Source organism: Agelaius tricolor, unplaced genomic scaffold (assembly GCF_023055355.1).
Source record: "Agelaius tricolor isolate 1412-34295 unplaced genomic scaffold, bAgeTri1.0.p SCAF_1, whole genome shotgun sequence".
Lineage (NCBI taxonomy): Eukaryota > Metazoa > Chordata > Aves > Passeriformes > Icteridae > Agelaius > Agelaius tricolor.
In genome coordinates, this window is record NW_027269261.1 from 95,299,024 (window position 1) to 95,320,690 (window position 21,667).

The 21,667-nt window shown below is 35.3% G+C and overlaps 1 protein-coding gene across 3 annotated transcripts in view; it reads right to left on the minus strand.

Annotated features, from left to right (window-relative positions):
* SENP6 (SUMO specific peptidase 6) overlaps positions 1–21,667 on the minus strand; it is a 72,079-nt gene that overhangs the window by 24,029 nt on the left and 26,383 nt on the right. For 2 of the 3 annotated variants that reach the window (XM_071444528.1, XM_071444548.1), the window contains 6 exons: positions 16,889–16,990; positions 11,572–11,592; positions 6,494–6,564; positions 5,076–5,215; positions 2,402–2,804; positions 1,039–1,271 (listed from right to left, as the gene is read on the minus strand). In XM_071444528.1, coding sequence (XP_071300629.1) covers positions 1,039–1,271; positions 2,402–2,804; positions 5,076–5,215; positions 6,494–6,564; positions 11,572–11,592; positions 16,889–16,990 — 970 coding nt within the window. The remainder of the gene's footprint in view (positions 1–1,038; positions 1,272–2,401; positions 2,805–5,075; positions 5,216–6,493; positions 6,565–11,571; positions 11,593–16,888; positions 16,991–21,667) is intronic. The other variant, XM_071444538.1, reaches the window with a different exon arrangement.

Consider the following 21,667-nt stretch of genomic DNA (forward strand, 5'->3'; position numbering starts at 1 on the left):
TATGGATATACAAAAAAAACATTTGGGAGAGTTTCAGAAGTCAGACACCAGTGCCTTCACAATGCAATGCTTTCAATTAATTCAGCACATACTGCCAAAATAACTTAATTCAAGAACTATTTATAATCCAAGCTTTAAGCCTCACAGTTTTATTGCAGGCTGGAGGTTCACAGCTTCATATTTTCATACTGATAGTGGTGACTAATTATACAACGTATTATAAACATCCATAATTTCATCAACTACAGCACTAGAATGCTGGCTTCTGAATCTCAACATAGCAAGAAGGTTTTGGCATCAGTACTTTAGTGCTCTAACTCAAAGAATTGGAAATCTGATCGGATTCTCTTGTTGAATCAAACTCTCAATAGTGAAACTGGACAAGTGAGTCAAGAATTGTTTTAATCAGCACCATTATTCCACTACCAATTGCCACATGGAATTTATTCCTCTTCGTGGCTCACTACTGAGATGGCTTTTAGCACAGTATGAAAACTCTCCCCCTTGGCCACACTTAAGGTGTGCTCATGGAGTATTTTTTGGTCTTTGCTTATCCAATTCTTACAGCAGTACTCAACTAAAAAACACAAGCTGCACCACAAAAGTCCTAAAATAAGTGCTATAAACTGCAAGAGTTATCAAAGCATTTTAATTTTAAAGGACCATTATTGATCCCAATGTCTCTTTTCATGTTTTACTTCAGGAAATCTCAGGCAATAGCTGGTACTGACATTCTGCTGCAAACTGAGACCTTGAGCTTCACAGAGAACCCCTGTCCAGTCTCAAAAGAGTAAACATTCAACACAGAAGCATTTATCTTAACAGCATAATTAAAATCATTTTGAATGCTTGTAAAAATGTAATGAACACATTTTCTTATGTTTCCACTATTAAAGTATGCAGAGAGACTACTTGATGAGCTGCTGAGTAAGAAAAACAATCAAATACAGAGTCAACTTCTGACAATACAAAACAAGCCTTCACATATTCCATTTATTATTTCATTCTGTTTTCTTTAAACAAAGCATTAAATAGTACCTGATCTTTCATTCTTGCTTTTCTTGGTAGTGTGACTGCAATTTCTGTATCTGTTGTTATACTACCTATTCTCTGTTCTATTCCACAACTGTTCTCCTTTAATGCTGCTTCCACCTTTCCTGTAGAAGGAGCTGGGGAGGAGCGGGCTGAATCTGCAGGACGAGGTGAAATGCTTTCCATGCTCCTAGTGCTGCCACTATTCTCGTCCTCATCATCATCACTAGACAAAACAACTAAACAGAAAATATTACATTCTCAACCACTACATTTTTCTGTAACAAATTTCTTTTTTCATTTTTGGCTTTTCTTGCTAGTGTGATGGCAATTTCCGTACTCTTGTTATACTACCTATTCTCTGTTCTATTCCACAACTGTTCTCCTTTAATGCTGCTTCCACCTTTCCTGTAGAAGGAGATAGGGAGGAGCGGGCTGAATCTGCAAGACCAGGTGAAATGCTTTCCATGCTCCTAGTGCTGCCACTATTCTTCTCCTTCTCCTCCTCATCACTAGACAAAACAACTAAACAGAAAATAATTCATTCTCTACCACTATATCTTTTCATAACAGAAATTTCTTTTCAAGTAATATGTTAGAAATAATTTATGTAATTGTCCTGCAGTGCCAAGAAAATCCACATGTATAATTATATTATGTTTTTACTAATGTTTATTTGGAATCTGGTTGCAAGGACTCTCTGCCTTGTTTTTGATTTCTTGTAACTAACTATATAAAAAAATTGAGTAACATTAATCTACCTCTAGACAGAAGTGAATGTGGTTCAGTCAAGAATTGACAGTAAGTAATACAACCTAAAAACTGACAAGAAAAATTATGTCTGAAATCATTCAAATCAGTAGGACAACATGGTCTAATAAACTAAGCACAGAACCAGACACATAATTTCCTTTACTCCATCCTTCCTGCTTACTGAGTTTACAAAGAGAAAGCACAGAAATTAACATTTTACAAATTATGAAATTTAAACAGATAAATAGTTTAGAAGATAATTGGAAAGAAAACACAAAATAAAAATCAAATACTGTCTTTCCGCTTGGGAGAATGAAAGATGGAATTCTGCTAAGAGTACTGGTTTTTCCAATATCCCAAACATAAATATTTTTTTAAAAACAAACAAAAGAAAAAAAGTCACAAAATAATTTTTGTTTTCCCCAATGTTCACCTTTCTTGAAGAGTACCTCTGCATATGAAAAGGAAATTATTAAAAGTTCTGTCCCTCTTTCCCAAGAACACACACAAAAATATTCCATGCAACATCAGTTACGTAAACCTGCACAAACAGTTCCTTCATTATACAATATTCTGTGTTTCCAGCTAATGGCTGTATTCATAAAAAGGTACTTACTTGGATCATTTAATTCAGATGGCCTTGTACTCCTCTGTCTTAAGCTTCCTGTAATTTTAGGATTTTTTGTCCCAGTTATAAGACCAATTTTTCCATTCTGTCGTAACATAGAATGTCCTACAACCTCATTACTCAGTAGAATATCCGCTGGACCTTTTCCAACAGCAGAACTATAAAACTTCTTTGTGCTGAACCCTGTACCTGAAGATTTTTGCCCTGGTGAATTCTGATGTATTGAAGAACGTGATAAAGGTCCCACAGATTCACTTAATGTTACAGTTTGTCTGGAGACTCTTTGCAAATCCTTCAGAGAAGCACTTTCACAATGTCGGCATTTGGTCTGGTTTTCATTTGCCCTCCCACAATTTGGGCATTCAGTAGAATAATCAATCTGTTCCAAAAGCTAAAGGAGAAAAAACCACACAATCAGTAATTTTAAGCAGAAAGACACAATTTCCATATCTTGTACTTGATTCAGAATTAATCATATAATCACTTAGGTTGGAAAAGACCTTTAATATCATCAAGTCCAATTATTAACACAACTCTCATCACTAAACCATATCCCCAGGTGCCACATCTACATGTCTTTTAAATATCTCTGGGGACAGTGACTCAACCACACGCCTGGCCATCCTCTTCCAATGCTTGAAAACCCTTCTGGTGAAAAAATTTTTCATAATATCCAGTGGAAATTGACAACACTACATTAGCCATTACAGTGAGTAGAGAAAGCAAACATTAAAAGACAGCTTAATTTTTTATTACATTTAAGAAAATGAAAAATGTTCTAAAAGGAACAAATGCCATTTGTTACAATTTTTTAAAGTGATTCATGTTGGACAATTCCGTTTTTTCTTCTTGCATTTTCTTCCATAAACAGAACCTTGCACACTGTTCAGATACATATATCCATCAGCAAGATGGTCCAATTACACTATTTCTGTAAAAACAGTTCCATGGGACAAAATAACCTACAGATCCTTGGAGCAATACTGGAGAGATATGAAGAAACCTTGTAGGTCCAACTTATCTGTCCTACCAAGGTATCTTTTAACAGCCCAGAAAGGCATGCAAGAAAATTCACTCCTCAAGGGAGATGAAGAAAAGGTAAAGTACATATTATTGCTCTAGAGTCCTGTGTCACAGAGAAGAAAATAGGACTTGAGGAATAGGAGTTCCCCAAACTTTCAAGAAGCAAGCAGGGGTTAAACAAAAAAATGTATCCTATCACTACAAAGACAGATGTCTTTTGTTTTTCTCACATTTACTAGGTCCCACTTAGTTTTGTATTATAAGTGTAGAACTTGGACTTCTATAACACATAAACTACAGAAGGAGTACCAAAGTGAATACAGGACATCTTTAGAGATGAAAATTTAGTGCATGTTATTTTCTCCTGGAGCACTGAATTCAAACAACGTAACCAGTGTACTGTGAACTACTGAAGGCAACAAATACCTACATCCCACCAAAAACTTTCAGTATCTACTCTGAAAACAGCTTTCACAATTTACACCTCTCGCCACTCTCCTAGCCATGAACATGCCTCCAAAAGAGGACTTCCACAAGTGTGGTAAGTAATTTCAAACCCCAAATTTCAAAATCAAAATCATACAATGAGAACATATTATTTTTACAAAATTTCTGTAATTTAACAAAGCTACACATACGGTAGAGAAACAGAAGCAAAAAACCCCAAGTGTATAAAATATATCAGACCCTTGAAATCTGAGCTGTGGGATGATAGCAAGCTACAATGTAAACCAGCACTGTGCCTCAGTGCTGTTACAGGATGTAGTTCTCAGAAAGATACTGCTTATCTTAAGTATAGAGTAATCGCACCCCTCTACTTCAACTACATGCCAAAAATTTTAAACCAGTTTTTTATTAACATCACATTAATTAACTAAATAAGCAATGGAAATGCCAAGGAGCAGTACCAGGTGTTTCAAACAAAAGCTAAGCATATATAAAAATCATAGATTTTTTTTTTTTTTTTTTTTTTTTTTTTTTTAAACCAAGATCTCCTTACAGGAGGTTTTGCTTTGATAGTCAAACAATGTGACCTGTATGTGTGCATTATGAAACTTCCATAGTAGCCTGGGAAGCTGATAAAAAAATACAGAGAGCCTTAAAGCAATTTCCAAAGTATTTTACATTTGATATTCAAACAAGTTCCTGACAGAAGCATCCTTGCTGCATGTAGATCAGAGAATGCCATTTGGATACCTAAGGAACTACTCTCACTGAATAAGTGAGCAACTTCGTAAGAAATACTTGCATCTTTGCAGTAGTTTAATCTTTACTGTTCTGAGTACAGAAAATCATGACACAGAAAAAAAAAATCTGTCAAAGAGCAAAAAATTGTTCCTCTATTTCAGCAAATTAAAATTATCAATCTCTGGTTTATCAGTCAGCTATTCAATAAAATCAACATTCCTTTTCTTTTCAGTGCAGCTTCTGTCTGTTCAAGTCAGAAAATAAGTATTTCACAACTAGTAGCACTTAAATATCTCTATCACTGTAACATTTTAAAGAAGATGTAAATCTTCCTCCCAACTCTATGGATTTTTAAAACCTTAATTTGTTTTACTCCTGAATGTCTGTTTTGAAATATGCAGCAACTTTTAAAATTCAACAAGAGTTTACATATTTTTAAAATATAACCTACCTTTGACTGAGTTAAGCATTTTTTTGTAGCAGAAGATAGACTCAAGTCAGATTGATATGAATTGCAATGACCTTTTTGTCGCACCTTTCTTTTAATGTCAGATTCTGATTCAGAGTCATCTGTATTCTCCATTACGCTGTCTAGAAGGGAAAAGATGCAAAAACATTAACAAGAAATGTCCACTCCTATACTATTATAATTATGATCATCTTACTTTTTTACATACACTAACTTGAGCTAAACATAAACATGCTTTTAAACCTCAAAAATCTACAGTTTCAAATGTATCATGATTTGTTGTATGACTAAAAAATAACATTCCCCAAAGTAACTTCAAAATATAGTTTTAGTAATACTATTGCAGGATCACTCACTGAGGATTTTTATCTTACATCTTTGCAAGAAGCTTTGGATTTGCAAATCTATGCTAACTTCATTGCAAATCAAGTGGAGGGTGTATTGCCAAAAATAGGAGCAGACGCTAGATTATGCTATTTACCACAGAACTTGTTTTAAGGCTTTTTTTTTTAATGTAGATGAACACTTTTTCAATACACACACTGATGGTCTCACAAACATCCCACTATGAGAAGACATCTCAAAACTAAAAAATGGATCATTTTTGAAAAAGAATTAATAATAGGTGAGGCTTTTCCCTAAGTTACTTTAGAGTAGTACTGCTGAAGATCTACTTAACATTAACCTAAAATGGCACAGTAGAACTTTCCAGTGCAGGTGACTATGCAGCTGTAAACCTATGCAGCAGGTTTGCAGACTGTATCTATGCTAACAAAGCTTAACAAACACAGGGTATTTTCTTTTCCAGTTTCGCAATTTCCACACCTGAAACCAAACCATACCTTTTCTACTGCACCTCCAACAGTGAGGTTGTTGCAGCTAACAACGATGTAAGAGCATGTTTCAGCTGAGGTACGGAGCTGATGCTGGTTCTTTTCCCCCAGTGTATGAATACACTTCATACCAACTGCTAACCGGTTACTACACAGCACTTTTCTTGTTCTAACACTGCTACAGAAGTTCCTCAACAATAATTCACAAACAAGCTGGGGGTTTGGGCTCAGACTAGTTAACTCTAGAGATCTGTTCCATCTCCAACTTTATGATCCCAAATGTTCCCTATTTCTGTTGCTTTTAAAATAACTAGCCTAATAACTATGCTTTTAAAATAACTAAGCCTAATTTAAAATTATTACATGACTGAACTAGTTGCAGTAATCTGTCAAGAAGGGCAAAAACATCCCTTCATGCACAAACTTGTACAAAACTAGAATAACATGAGCTAAGGCTGTAAGTACATATCCTAAAGGTTGTATAAGATTTGGCACCACACCCACCCAAATCAGGTATTAAAAAAATTATTCTGCTGAGAAGAAATGAGAACTCTAAAAGTAACTTACCCACTCCTTGAGACCGTGGTAACCTAATGTGGTCTGCCTCCACTTTCTGAAGCTGAGGTGGGTATTCTTTTCTGGAAAATTAATTAGACGTATGGTTGTTCTTTTAACAGACACCATTATAATTTAGTCACAATTATACATGAACAAAACAAACCTGAATTGTATCTGAAAGCTATAAATAAGTAACTTCTCCTATGACATGCTATTTGTACACATAAAAAAGTATTATCAGCCACAATAAATGTTTTGGAAGTGTTTCTGATCTAAATAATCAATAGTGTTTCTGATCTGTAATAATCAATAATTCTGGAGACTGTCACTTTTACACACAAGCTTCCAAATATTGAAGCCTGCATCTTCTCTTCCTCCTCATTCATGAAATTCAAGTCAGATACTTTCAAAAGCCAAGAATAAAAACAAATATTATTTTAATATTAAAGTAGATTCCACAAGTTCTACAACTTAAGAAACAGGAAGAGAAGATGCAAAACAAAGGAAGGAGATCTGATGTCAGAAATTGTTGTGGCCAAAAACCAGAAAGAACAACACAGCAGACATGGTTCCTATAAATTTGTTTTTAAAATACTGTAATACAGACAAATTACTAGATAGTATTTTATTGGTATAACTTGCATAATATAGACATCACATATTTTTGTGCAAATTAATGTAATATATGGCATTATTGCAAGATTTGAGTCTCCTGAAAAATGTTTTCAGTTTACAGGGATGTGTGTCAAATCACGTTGATAGCAAATTAAGATTGCTGAAGCTCAGTGCATGTGGGTTACTGTTTGTAGCACTTGTCTTTCTCAGAGCTCTGAGCACTGCAGCTCAGATTACTATTCTTGTCATAACAGAGGATGGCACACATCTGAAACACAGGAGGCCCTGTCAACAAACTCCCCAGAAACTGGTTTTATTGGAAAGTTAAGCACTGGGCTGCAAATGGGTCACACATGTCCCATACTGCTACCTCTGATTACAAGGACATTAATCAACAGCAAGAGGGCAAAGCCAACAGCTGCAGGCAGTAACATCACCACTAACAGCTAAATTTTGAGGACCCATCTGACAAAAAATTTGGCTATGGCTGAAGAAGGCTTTAGCGTCAGTTATTTCTTTCAGCACAGCATTTCCTAATGCATCAAATGATGAAACATTTGAATTTTCTGCATTTCTAGGTAACATTATTAATATCTTTGGAACAAGATTAATCTACAATGTCCTTTGAGACACTTCTTACCTAATAACAAACACATTTGACTGTGTTGATAGGCTGCAGCTTTAAAGAAAATTTTGGCAGAAGGAGGGATTGAGAAACAAGCATGGCTACTCAGAATCTAGAGATGTCATAGTACTTTATCATGACTGCTGGCAAACATATCACAGATGACAGATTATGTAATTTATTTGTTACTGATTGTGTCAAACGTGTTTCTGGAACAATCCTTCATCCTCAGAATTTTTTAAATCAAAATTGGAAACTCAGTATGAATATTTATTCATAAATTCAATGCATTATTTTTTTATATAATTTTCCTTAAAAATTCAAAGACATGGAGTTACTCTAAGGCAGAATTAGTGGAAATAAAAGGCAGAGCTCAAACTCATCATTATAAGAAGCTGTACTATCAAAACCAAAGCTCATGACATTCTAAAAAGTAAAAAAAAGCTGTAACATCATTTTAGATTTGAAAAATATAAACACTGCAGTAAGGGTGTGCAAGCTGTTGCGTCACGTGTCATAACTATCTTTCACTAGCATTTCACAACAGTAAATCTTGTTTTGAACATAATTACTTCTGGAAAAATTATCTCCTATAAGATGTCTAAGATATTTAAAACTTAAATGATATTTAAGAGAAACAAGATTGAAACTACTTGTCATTTAATTGAAAACAAACAATAAAGTAAATCATACGGCAGATTTAGAGTACTAAAATTTCTTTTAAAATGTAGTTCACAATTCAAGGTCTCTGGACATTTCTAACTTACATTTTTTCTTCTAAGAACCATACATTTCTATTACATTTTTAATATGCAAAACATATTTATCTTATTAAGATGATAAATTCACTATTTACCATATAAGGCTAAATAATTCTTTTACAATAAATCAGAATACACTAGCATTATCTACCCCCATCTGAATTTTATGTTAGCAGCATAGACTCAGATTTATAGCTATTAAACAGCCAAACACTTGCAAGAACACAGAAGTGGTAGCAAAAAATAAAGTGTATCTTTCCTCTCCCACAATACAGAACTCATACACTCAGAGTGAACCATTAACACCCAAACTCAAGTCACAAAAAATTAGCTCCAAGACAACTGAGGCTTCCCAACACACTTTAGTGTGGTTAGCAATTCAAGGCCAGGATTGAAGTTGCTTTGAATTAGAAAGAAAAGTGAAGATAACTTTAAAGACTATTTAATTTGAGATTTCAGCTAAAAATTTTTTAACAAATAATGCTTTCTTGGAGACAGTGACAGCCCTTCCACAAGAGGGCAGCAACTTTAGGCACCTTCTACTTTTCTTTCCTGCAAAACCCATAAAGAGAAAGGAAGAGCACACCACCATCAAATTTTTACAGACTGGAAAACAAAGCTGCCCTTCTGAGCACAGTGTTTGTTGCTGCCTGAACAGCTGCAGATCCATTAATACCTTCTCCAGTAAAATACTTAGTACACAGAGCCATTTAGTTATGTGTGAGTGCAGAAACAGAAGAGGAAATTGGTTGTTTTTTAAATCAAACATTATATCTACCTTTAAAAGGACTATCTGGAAATGAAAAAAAAATCTTAGAGCAGATTTAAGAACATACAGCACTTCTAAACAAATACCTTCTTGCTGTTAAACCCTGACCAAAACTAAGTCTTCCATTTAAATGGGAATAATTGAGGGATCAAACAGCTGAGCTGATCACGATGCAAGATTACCTATATTCTGTATATAACAGTTAAAAAAAGCAATGATCAGAGGTGAAACAATTTTAGGCATCTTGTTTATGTCCCAGATTATAAGAACTTTTAATACCTTTAAGTGCAAGGGAAGTAGACAAGTATTTGATAAAAAGCAATCTCAGGAAGTAGTAAAGCACCAAACAGCAAAACACTGATTACAGGAGCAAGAAAGATCAAGCTTTTTCTGCAACACACCACATTGAAGTACTCAAGCAGTCTGAACTGTGCAGCATCATGAGCTTTTGACATATTTTAACTGCTAGATGCCACAATATTCTTGAGTAAGCATGATTTGCCCAGACAGAATGGTATCACTTATTTCGTATTTTCAACAAACATTCATTATTACTGCTGTGTTCTCTTGCTGACGGAATTGGACCTTAGTGTCTTCACACCAGCCTGGTAGACAGACCTTTATGAAACTGTCCAAAGTGACATTTTCACTTAAAATTTCTTCTCTAGGAAAACAAAACCCAGAAATGTGGTGGGGGGGATGAGGGGAAGGGGTAGGTCCACAATTTCGGTCTATGCCAGAAAGCAAATAAACATTAAGAAACATCTGGAGCTGGAAATTTGGGAGGGAGGGCTACCTATGATTTGGTACAAGCCACATCAAAAAGGCTGCACCAGCTCCTAATTTTGTTGAGGTGCAGGGCTTACACAAGAGCTGTGTTTAATGCACAGCCTGGCTCTTTGCGAGGCTGCCTCATTCAGCCGTTCCTCTGCTTCTGTATGCATTATTTGGAGATGTATCACTGCAGGCAGGCTGTTGGTTTCTACATCATTACACAAAAAGAGAGGAAAGCACAGTAAGACTGAAGCACAAAGCTGCTGAGGTGAGATTTACCTTCAGCACGTGTTAGAGGAAGAGCAGAGTACAAAAGCCAAAGGCTGAGAAGAGAAGCAGCAGCACAGGGAACAGGGTTTTCAGAACACAGGTCAGCAACCCCATCTGGCCCAGAAAGTCAGGAGCTGCTGCTGCACTTATCATGACAGTAATGATTAAAGCTAAATTTAGCAGCTCCTGCCTACATCATCTTCCCCTGCCAGGACAACAACAAAAAGCAGGCAAAGAAAAAGGAACATATCCAGTAGTACTGGATGAAGAAGCAGCAGGTGTCCCCATGAGAAAATTAAGATCACACCAGCATGGAACTCAAACCTTTTCTTCCATGCCATACAGTGACACTAACTGGCTGATGAGTATCTATTTGATAGTTCTTTTAAGAAGTAACAAAAGGCAATAAAACAGAACGGCTTGATTTTCTGAATTTGAAATAAATATAGAAAATCCTAAATTCAGAAAGAACTGTGCTATTTATATCATTATCAGTTAAACATTATATATATTTTTAAACAATTCAACCTGGTATACTGCCAAAAGCCACCTACACAGGATATTTACAAAAACTCAATTACTTCATTACTATCAAGAAAATATTTCCACTAACATATAAATTTAAGCTATATATGAAGAAAAATAAATGTATGGTATTTCATACTGATAATATTAACAGCAGTAAACCAGATGCAAAACTAGTGAGAAATTAGCCTGAAATGAACAATAAAAACCCAGTGTGTCAGGTTTTGCTATACATTTTCTGTTAACTGCTTTAATATATGCACTTCATGAACAAAATATACACAGTAATGCAGTAAAAACCTTTAATGCAATTCAAACCAAGCTGAGATGATGGAGTGAGAGCTGTTAAACAGCCCACTAAGAACTTCAGAATCATTTTACTAAGAAGCTTCAGAATCATTCTATTACACAAAGTTCGCTGCTCTACAAAAAGAATTAGCACTGAATTCTTAAAATCCAGAGAATATTTATGCAATTTTGAACTGGATATATAAATAAATTTCCAGTGGAGAATTACCCAAAATTCACAGTAACATAGCATTTCTTAGAGATGGATGTAAAGGTCCTTTTTCAATAAAAGCGAGTAATTGAATCATAAAAACAGAACTAAAAACAATCAACCACTATCACATATGAGTAGATATGACTGACTGGATTGAATATTCTTTAACTAGCATTAATACAGCACTCAATCAGTTAATTTTCTTAATGCTTATTGCCATGCTCATTTGATCAACAGTAAGCTTACCTTTCCTTTCGGTCCAGATTGCTTAAAATATGAAAAAAGAAAAAAACACATAAGATGTAAAGCCCCACATATGTTGCACATCACTAAATGCAAAAATTATTAAATATAAATTGTAACTGTTTCATTGTCTTTCACTCACCAGTCTAATTTTCAAACAAGCATTACAATTTTTTCACCAAATTTTTGTCAAAGTAATTAGAAATGCACAAACACTACTTCACAGACAGCAACAGTCAGTGGTCTAAATACTACATTGACTTGACTCTATTTCCATGAGTAAAATTTGATTAACTCTGAACTTAACCTGGTCATCTCAATTCACTTACAATGCAGAAGCCATTAAGATAGAATTCTAATACACTAATTATAATCAAGCCTCACTTCCAATCACAGAATCATTAAGGTTGGAAAAGACTTCTGAGACAGAGGTCAACCACTAAAACAATCCATAACTGCCATGCAAAAGAGAAAAAAAAAATATGTAAGAACTTGTTTCCTACTAATAAGAAATAGGTAAGTGTTTAAATTGAGAAGCAAATTTCAGCAACAGTCCTTAAATATTTAACAAACCACATGTAAAGGCTACAGAAGGATAAATGGAAACCTTCTTCTGAGGTTTAGGCCAAAAAAAAAAATCTCCCAAAAGAACCCGGGAACTAGAGCCACTAGTTTACAAGCATCTCCATTAACATGAGTTAACATGGAAATGAATGTAGCTGATGCTCACAATTCTGGTCCTTTGTACACCAAGACTGATATAAAAATAAATCTAACTAAGCTTAGCACACAGACAATTTGAAAATAGCATCTACATATCTTCTACCTTTTCTAAATTTGCAATATGGAATGCTGTAAGCTTTTAATCTGTGTGACTGTTCCTCCCAAACATCAAAAGCCTAACAAACCTCTGACATGCATGCATTACATTAACTGTATTCTAAAACAGAACAAATTCAAATTGCTTCCTGTTTTACTTCAGCCAAACTAAACAGAGTAATGATATTACACAGTAATAAAAACTCATCCTCCCTTCCTTTTCACAAACAGTGAAAAGTATGCTCACAAGAATAGAGCAAACTAATTCTCTTGTTACTCAGAAAATAGCAGGAGTGGAAGCAAAGCAGGTAAGAATGTAGTCCTGGTAGTCCTACAGAGTGAAGTATGAAAGTACATTCCATCTCCACAGTGCTCTGGGAAGAGAGTAAAAGGACTTCAAAATTGAATGTGACCGTGACAGCTTAAAAACTGGGCTGGTAGGTAATGAGCCAGTGCTGTGTGAAGGTGGAGAGCTGCTCCTAGCTGGAGCTAGCCTTTACTAACAATAAACACTGCTTTTGTGCAGGCCACCCTCCAGTTATCAATGCAGTCAGATCCAAACCATGTGTGGATGGAGCCATACCCTGCATCTCTGCATCCTGTGCACAGCTACTATGTAACTTGGATTAACTGTTTACAGGTGCTTTAAAGAGTCACTCTGTTAAGGAACATATAACTAATGCTAAGGAAACTTAACAGCAGGAAAAAAATTCCAGAATGCCTGATACTATGCACTGACATTACATCAGATGCCTTATTCATTTGTTTTAGAATTCCACACCAATATAGTGCATTTAAAGGAATTCTCATTTTTATACCTCAGGAAGATTAAGAGATGAGAATTCTGGATTGATCACTGTCTCTACTGCTTCATGTAGCTCATGCATAAGATTTGTTGAACATGCAGTACATACATGCTATTTCAATGCCAAGTCTGGAAGAACAGTCAGTCCATAGCATAAGACAGAACTATGCTTTAAATGAAGCAAAATAGTGTGAACCAACTACAACACTAGAGCAAGCTATATCTGAAAATCTCTTGTATCAGACATTAACAAATTTTAATTTAATCCCCAGATTCCACTAGAAAAAAACATGTTTATCATAATATTATTTGGAAATACCAAACTTTGTTATGCTAGAAACTTGCATTCTACATGAGTCCAAGAGATTCTCAGACAGACTTTAAATTAACATGTATGTGCAAAAAAATTGCAGAAGATAAGAAATGCAGTACAAATCATACACAAATTCAATCTGATAGAGATTATAACTGAGTTCATAATCAGCTTGGTCCATGTGACACCATCCCCACGCAAAGAACCCAGTGTAAGTCATGGAATCTGTTACATCAGTGCCAGAGACTAAAGTTGCTCAACTTATTTAATAATGTTTTTATTTCTGGTTATCCTTTCAAGAACCTACCATTGATTTATGTACAATATATTAGATAAAATTATTTTCCCTGTGTTGTTTCTGATCACCATGCCATAATACAATCTACAAATGCAAAAAATTAATAGAACACAACTTTGAGTCACCTGGAAATTAGCATAGGAAAACAAAACCCAAAAATTTAGAGCTCAATTTCCATGCTATCACCTCTTCTGTGTTGATATATACCTAGAATGTTATTCTTGGTTTGCCACTCACATTTTTTGCAAATAGTCCTTTTTGAGGAATCATCACCAGCATTTACTTTTAAACTCAACTACTGCCTAATGTCAGTAAAGACTAGCCAAAAAAGGGTATCAAAAAATTTCTACGCAAGTGAAAATACATGACAAAACTATAATATCCAGTTTATATGGTCTGGAATTTTATATCATGGTCAGTTTTACATAATCCTATTTTAGTTGGCTTTTTTCTGACTACTGCCTTCTCACTCAGAAACCTATGTTTTCAACATCAAGTAGCCCTGAAATCTCTCTTCTTCTATTTATTTTTTTTTTTTTAAAGTCTGCCAGGAAGCCATATTTTATTAATTTTCAATCCTCTAACTCAGAAACAGATTTAGAAGCTTTTAGAAAGCAGTCAGTTGAGTCAGAAGCTACTGGAATTAAACCTCATTGCAAAGTTCCTATGTAAAGCTCAGCCTCAGTCAATTAGATCATGCTGGTTCTGATATCCTCCAGTAACAAAGCACTGCTGGGACTGTTATGACTGTTTCCTGCCTTTAGAACTCCAAAAATATTCCATGCATAAGAGTTAATTGTCTGTTGCTAATGTAAATGAGCTACAATAACAATCCTAAGAGAAAACATATTTAGAACACTCAAGATGACTACTATCCAATTACTGCACACAATATTCAGCTTGCCTATATTACGCATTAGTTTTCTTTCTGTGTCACACATGCCTTTTTTCTTCACATTACATTGCAGGCTTATAAAGAAGTAAATCCCACAGGCAAGAAAGGCAAGCAGGCAAATCCAACATCCACTGAAGATTAAGAATCTCTGGAGCAGGTTGAAGAAACCTATGGCACTGAACTTGCTAAGATGAAGCCATTTTGACTGGCTGTTTGAAGAACCATTTCACAACAAAACTTAATCAAGTGCATGAGAATTATCAAGTTAACAATCAGAGCAGTCTTGTATGATTTTGCTTACTTCAAATAATTTTCATTAGCACTGCAAATCAAAATTTTATCCTTCAGAATAACAAAAAACCCCACAAACAAACAACTCCTCTCTCCCAAATAAACAAAAGCAAGCACAAACACACATAAGCAAAACCCACCAGAAAGGTAAGAGCATGAATGCTTAGAGATGGCCCTCAAAGGGACATTGAAGAAAAATATTCTAAAAAGGACTTCATGCAAGCAAAAGCACAGCTGATTCAGTCTAAACCACTGTGGTAACATCAACCCCATCTTTCACCTTAACTCATGGTAAAAACTGCCAATATTTTTAGTCATCAGCCTCACACTGATGGCAAGAAATGTAAAGAATTGAAAAGAGATACCTACTGCTGCATCTACTATTACTAAGGGGAAGGAAATGTCCATGCTATATATCACATATACATACACCTATATGGCATTTACAGACTACAGTACTGCTGGAAACAGAAAGAGGCAACAGCCTAAGTCCTCAAGGACAGGGTAAGACAGCAACTGCCCTGTGAAGAAATGCTGCAAGAGTTGGGCTTGTTAGCCTAGGGAAATGGAGACTCCAGGGAGACCTTATTGTGGCCTTCAGTACTTGAAGGGGGCCTAAAAGATAGATGGGGACAAACAGTTTAGCAGGGCCTGTTGCAATAGGACAAGGGCTAATGGTTTAAAACTAAAGAGGGTAGATCCAGACTAGACAGAAGTGATTTACAATGAGGTGGTAAAACACTGAAATGGGCTGACTGAAGAAGTGGTAGTTGCCCCACCACTGCAAACATTCAAGGTGAGGTGGGATGGGGCTCTGAGCAACCTGATCTAGTTGAAGATATCCCTGCTTATGGCAGGGGGATTGGACTAGATAGCCTTTAAAGTCCCTTTCACCCCAAACTGTTCTATGAGTCTATTATTTTGTGACTGAAAAATTGCTTTTTCAGTCTATTTGTTCAATGCCAGATTACTCTAATACAAGTTTGGATCACATCATTCATTCACATTAGAATATGGGCTTTCTTTTTCTGAAGTCATCAAATCAAGGGAAGTAGGATGAAAAAAACCAAAAAGATAATGCCTGTATATGATCCCATCATCCTAAAAAATCTATACTTAAAAACAGAGAAAAAAAAAGCAGAAGAAGGAAGCTACAAAATGCAGACAGGATAAAGCACTCATGAAGGATGGTGGAAATCCACAGAATTCATAAAGAAAAAGAGCTCTGAATGATAAACTTTGAAAGAAAATTCCTTAAAACAGTTGCTATCTCATGTGAAACACATTAGGTATACAAAACACCTGGAACCAACCCTACAATTTACAGAAGTTTGACAGGGTTTCAAGTTTCAAATCAATTAAGTTCAATTCAGCATAGTTCAGTAAGATTCCCTGGTTTCCAGTCATCCTTTCTAAAAATCGTTTACATAGATGCAAAAGCTTGCTTCTGTTAGATGTTGCAAGTTATGTTTTACATGTTATATATTATATACCGGTAATATACAATGTTCAGATCTATGATTTAATGTTTACATGGATCTTACACAAGCTGAAGGTGGTGTGACTTAGTAGTTGCTGATCATGTTGTCAGTTAGGTGAATTTCTACTGCAAACTATGTTTTTCTATTTCAAAGTATTTTCTCAAAATATTTATATTAGCAGGTGCTCTCCTACTATCTGCCAATGTTCTTTAAAATTACTAAATTCTAGTCTTATATGATAGTAATTCCTAAACGTTTTTATTAAACTTCAGTAATTAAGGTCAAAGCTCATAATCAAGAATGCATCCACATGATTTTCTTAAAACACTTCATAGCATAAGGAAAATCATTACATACAAAACCAGGGAGAATTTTTTACAACTGAAACACCTGCAGAAACACATGTAATTAGTCTTACCTTTGGGCTGCTGTTTTTACTACGGCTGTTTGTGCGTGTGCGTGGTGAAAACGTCTGCCATGTACCACAGTTACAGGACCAGATATATTCTGAGCATTTTCACTGCAAACATATAGAAAATGTTTAAGAAAAGACTCTGGTGTGTTTGTACAGTCTTTGGTAAAACATCTGGTGTCCTAATTTTACAAGACCAGACACACAACACCAAGTAATAAAGTATTTCTGAATCAATAATACATATTGTTAGGATCACTTTACAGGCATATAAACATTCAGCCTTATAATAAAATGGATATGTAAGAATATACACAATTTTTTTTTCCTGGGGAAAAAAGGTAAAGATTTTTTCACTCAACCCTGTACTGTGAAAAGACACAGCCTTTTTAATGACTTGTAACAATTTATAACTAATTTTATACTTTCATCTCTTATTTTATTGAGGCATAATATTAACTTCTTTAATATGACTTAAGGGGCAAACCATGAACAGACTGAATTCAGGAATGTCCCTCATAAAAAAAAGTGAACACAGAAAATTTATGGATGCAAGATGACTTGTAACTGAAAAAAATCAACACATTTCACAAAGAAAAAACAAAGGATTCGCTGGTACTCATATCTCAACAGGACTCTTATTCACCAATGTATCTTAGCATTTCTTGGGTTTCTTCATTTGCTACCTTTTGACTTTTATCTCATTATTATGTAAAACCAGTAATTATGGAGAGAAGATTTCTTACCATTACTCTCTCTAGTAAAAGTTGACATTAAGATACAATAGATCAATAATACAGTGCTCCTTCAGAGATCATTAAACCTAAAGAATTATCCTGCACGCTGCTGTGACAGGACACAATACTATGCTTGAAATGTTCAAAAATCACACAACTTTTAATAGACAGCATGCTGATGATACAAATTGTCTCAAACTATGGAAATACAGTGCTTAAACTCTGCTTTTCAAATTGCTTGGAAATATTAATTGCACTAGAGAAAATTATGTGAAAAATCATTCCTACATTATTCTAAATTATCCTAAATTATGTGAAAAATTATTCCTAATAATATCTCTCAGAAATATTATCTTGCCATTTGTCCTGTTATGAACAATGAAAAGAAACCCAAAGTACCACAATTCAAAAAAAGCTGGCAACCAATTCCTAATCCCTGCTTTACACTCCCCCCAAAAGAAGAAAATGAGTAAACTGTTACTGTGCTTTTTAATTTGTTTAGCATTACAAACCCTTTTGGTAGCCTTACATAAGTCAAGATGAGAAGCTTTCAGAGCATTTCTGACTGCCCCTAACATAACCACAAACATAACAAAACAAGACTTATCAAACCCAAGGAGTTAAATCCTCTTCTCTAAAATATGAAATTTAAAAACATCATAAACCATTTGAGTTAACAGTCCAACATCCTGAAAACTAATAATATCCATGCAAACACCAACCTCCTCAAAGCAAACACATTCATCTCAGATGCATCTCAGTCAAGGCTATGCAACTCCAGCTGGTCAGTCATCATCTAGATCAATCTACAGTCAACCTTCCATCTAATTTGCCACCTCAGGAATAAAAAGCTGACAGCTACTTGCCCTAAATACTTTAGAATGTCTCAAATCCTCTTTAGCTTCCCATTTCATGTCTTTGAAAAAGATACTAGAAAAAAACCCAGAAGCAGAGTGCAGGAATGCCCTCTCAAATACTTAAGACCTAAGGACTTCAAGCAAGCAAGCATATGTATCTCCTGTTTTACCACTGTGTTTGTTGGATCTGACCTTTGCCAAACCATCATGATTGTGAAACTCTGTCGTGTGCCCCCACAGCAGAAAAAAACCTGTTAAGCAGCACTTTTGCTTTCTGCCTCAGTCACGTAGTGAAAACTCCAGTAGGTGCTGGAACAGAATATCACAGACTGCTCAGGGATCAGATCTGAGTCAAAGCAGACTGTTCTAGATAGCACACTTAAATGGTTCATATGGTGTCAGACACGTTTCCAACTAGGACAGCTCTAAAACACAATCTGCTCTATAATCTTGTTCTCTGAATGGAACATACCCAACACAGAAGAAACACCACAAAATACAATCATAAAGTCCTAGCAAGTTGCAAAACAGGCACATCAGAACTGAAATTTGAGTTTGCAAGTTTCAGCACAATTTCTTGAAAATTAGCATAACACACTAAAAGCAGGGTGATGCAATGGTCAGAAAGTTCCTTGAAAGAACAAATGTTCTAAAAAGAATTTACAGTATTTTAATAATAAATGTATTTTAATAATAAATGTTTCATCAATGTTAGCTCAGAAACCACAGAATAATTTGAAGCCTAGGCTCTGACAAAAACAAGGTTTTACCATCAGGTGGTCCTAAGAAATTCTTACCACCACATATTCAAGAGACAAAACAAAAAAAAAAACTTGAACTGGACAAATGGATGGAGCTAGAAGTAAAGGAAGAACAATATTTCAAAAACTCACAACTACAGACTACATTAATACTGCTGTTCATCAAATAATGTTTTTAACAAAATTCTATCAAAGAAAATACAGAAGGGCCTTAATACAAGTTACTGAAAGCTAGCAAAGATAAAACTATTTAAAGTAAGACCTCATGCTTAAAAAAATACAATCAAATCAAAACTAATTAGGTTAATGGTTTGATACTGGATTTGCTCAATCAGGTAACAGATCATAACCTTTTGGTTGGTTTCAATTTCTCTGACAAGTACAGCAGATATTTCTACTCACTGTACTTGTATATATCCCTTCTTCCTATCTCTTATTCTCTGAATTTTAGGGACTATTCTACCAGACTAACACTCCTTTGAGCCAAGCCCCATTGATCTGAAATTTTTTGTCCTTATTCTGCAGATTAGATGGAAAAAGACTCCAACATTGTGATAAAATCACCACGAATAAAGATCAAATAATAGATAAAGATCAAATACCTGATCTTCTTGTATTTAATTTAGCAGTCCAAATGTATTATCAACTTTCAGAATCTCCTCTAGCTGAAGAGTCTAAATACTGAAAGAGTAACTATTAAGCACCTTCCATTCTGCATATCCAAGTGAACAAACCAGCAATCATCACTAAAGTGACTAGAGCCCAAACCTTTACTGATATACATAAGGAAAGGTACAACAAATATCCCAATGTCATTAAATCGAGATAATCACTTGGGAGCATAACCACAAAATGCAGTGACCAAAATGTGAGAAGCAGTCACAGTGGTCTGTACACATCCATTATTCATAACAAAGTCCTTCATTAATGACAGTTTATTTAAGAAAAGGGTGAATGCATATTTTTCATTTAAATTCAGTATGCATCTCAGTACTAGACAAAAGGTGGCTGCCCATTTACATGCAACAGATTTAACTTTTTTTAGTTGAATTTTATAAATCCTACTAGGTCTTAGGTTTATATTGTATTATTTGTCAATAGAAAGCAGTTCCAATCCACGCAACAGAATGTCTGAACTACATGCGTAGACCATCTAAAAAAACCTCAGTAACTATTTACCTTAAAACAAAAACTTAAAAAAAACATACACGTACAATATGTATAAATATACATGTGCAGTCAAGTTTGACCGCTTCAACAAAAAAAAACTTAAATGGTAAGGTTGGATTTCACTACAAATACTATAGTCAGATGAAGGAAAATTGTAGCTACCAGTGAATTAGAGGAATCTTATTTTAAATGTGTGCTCAAAACAAAGAACAAGTACAGTGTAGATGCACAGATTTCTTCAACAGTAAAACAGAGCAAATGAGCCCTGACAGACATAAAGGTAAAAGTAACAATTACAAATCTACGTTCAAGAACAGAATACTAAAGAGTGGAAATGACCAGGATGATTCTGTAAGAACTGGTGAATTTGAAGATGTGCAAGGCAGAAATCTGGATATCATCTTACAAATCTCTTGTGTATACAAAAAAAAAAATTAAAGACAAAACATTATTTGCATAGATAAATCAAGGACAATGAAGTACCATGCTGATTTGTGTAAATGTAAAAATAACCTATTAAAAAAATCCCCTTTCATTAATAAATAAATTTTATTTTTAAGTAAACTTTTTTAAGTTCCACATAATAGTCCAGCAGTTTATCTTAAGAAATCAGGCTTGAAGGAAAAAGCAGGAAAGAAGATATATCACACAGAACTTAGAGGATTTATTTTTTCAAGTGCCTATGGTATGATGGTCCCACGAACTAATAGTGCTTAGAGCATACAAGAGTCCTGATTGCAGAGAGGGGCCAGAGCTTGGGGCTACGTTGTGGGCACAGCTACATTGCTACTCTGCCCCTCTGAAATCAAGGCTGGGGGTTGTGTCAGGGGGAAGAATAAGGACCATATCCCCAGAAGTGTGCCATTTTTGTTTCACTCTTTTCATCAGGGCTGAGTTGCTGGGATCAGCCCTGCAGATTCCATCTTCTGCTGCTGCCACTCAGCACCCCCCCACTCCTGTGAGATGTTACCCCAGGATGTGGTTCTGAAAAGCAGCAGAGCTGTGTGGAACTGAGCCCAGAAGAGTGGTCCAAAGCAGCAGCAGAAGAGAGCCTGACCTGAGCCTGAGCCCAAGCCTGGTGCAATGGAGCAGCAGTGCAGCACAGGATAGATGATCTCACTTCCATGGTTTTGTCTCTCACTGTTTTCCATTGTCTCAGGCTCAGGGATGGGGAGAGCCAGCTGTGAGGAGTGCCCACCATCTTGTCTTTCTCCCACGCCACATGGAACTAAGTCGAAGTGGCAAACACCTTTTGTGCAT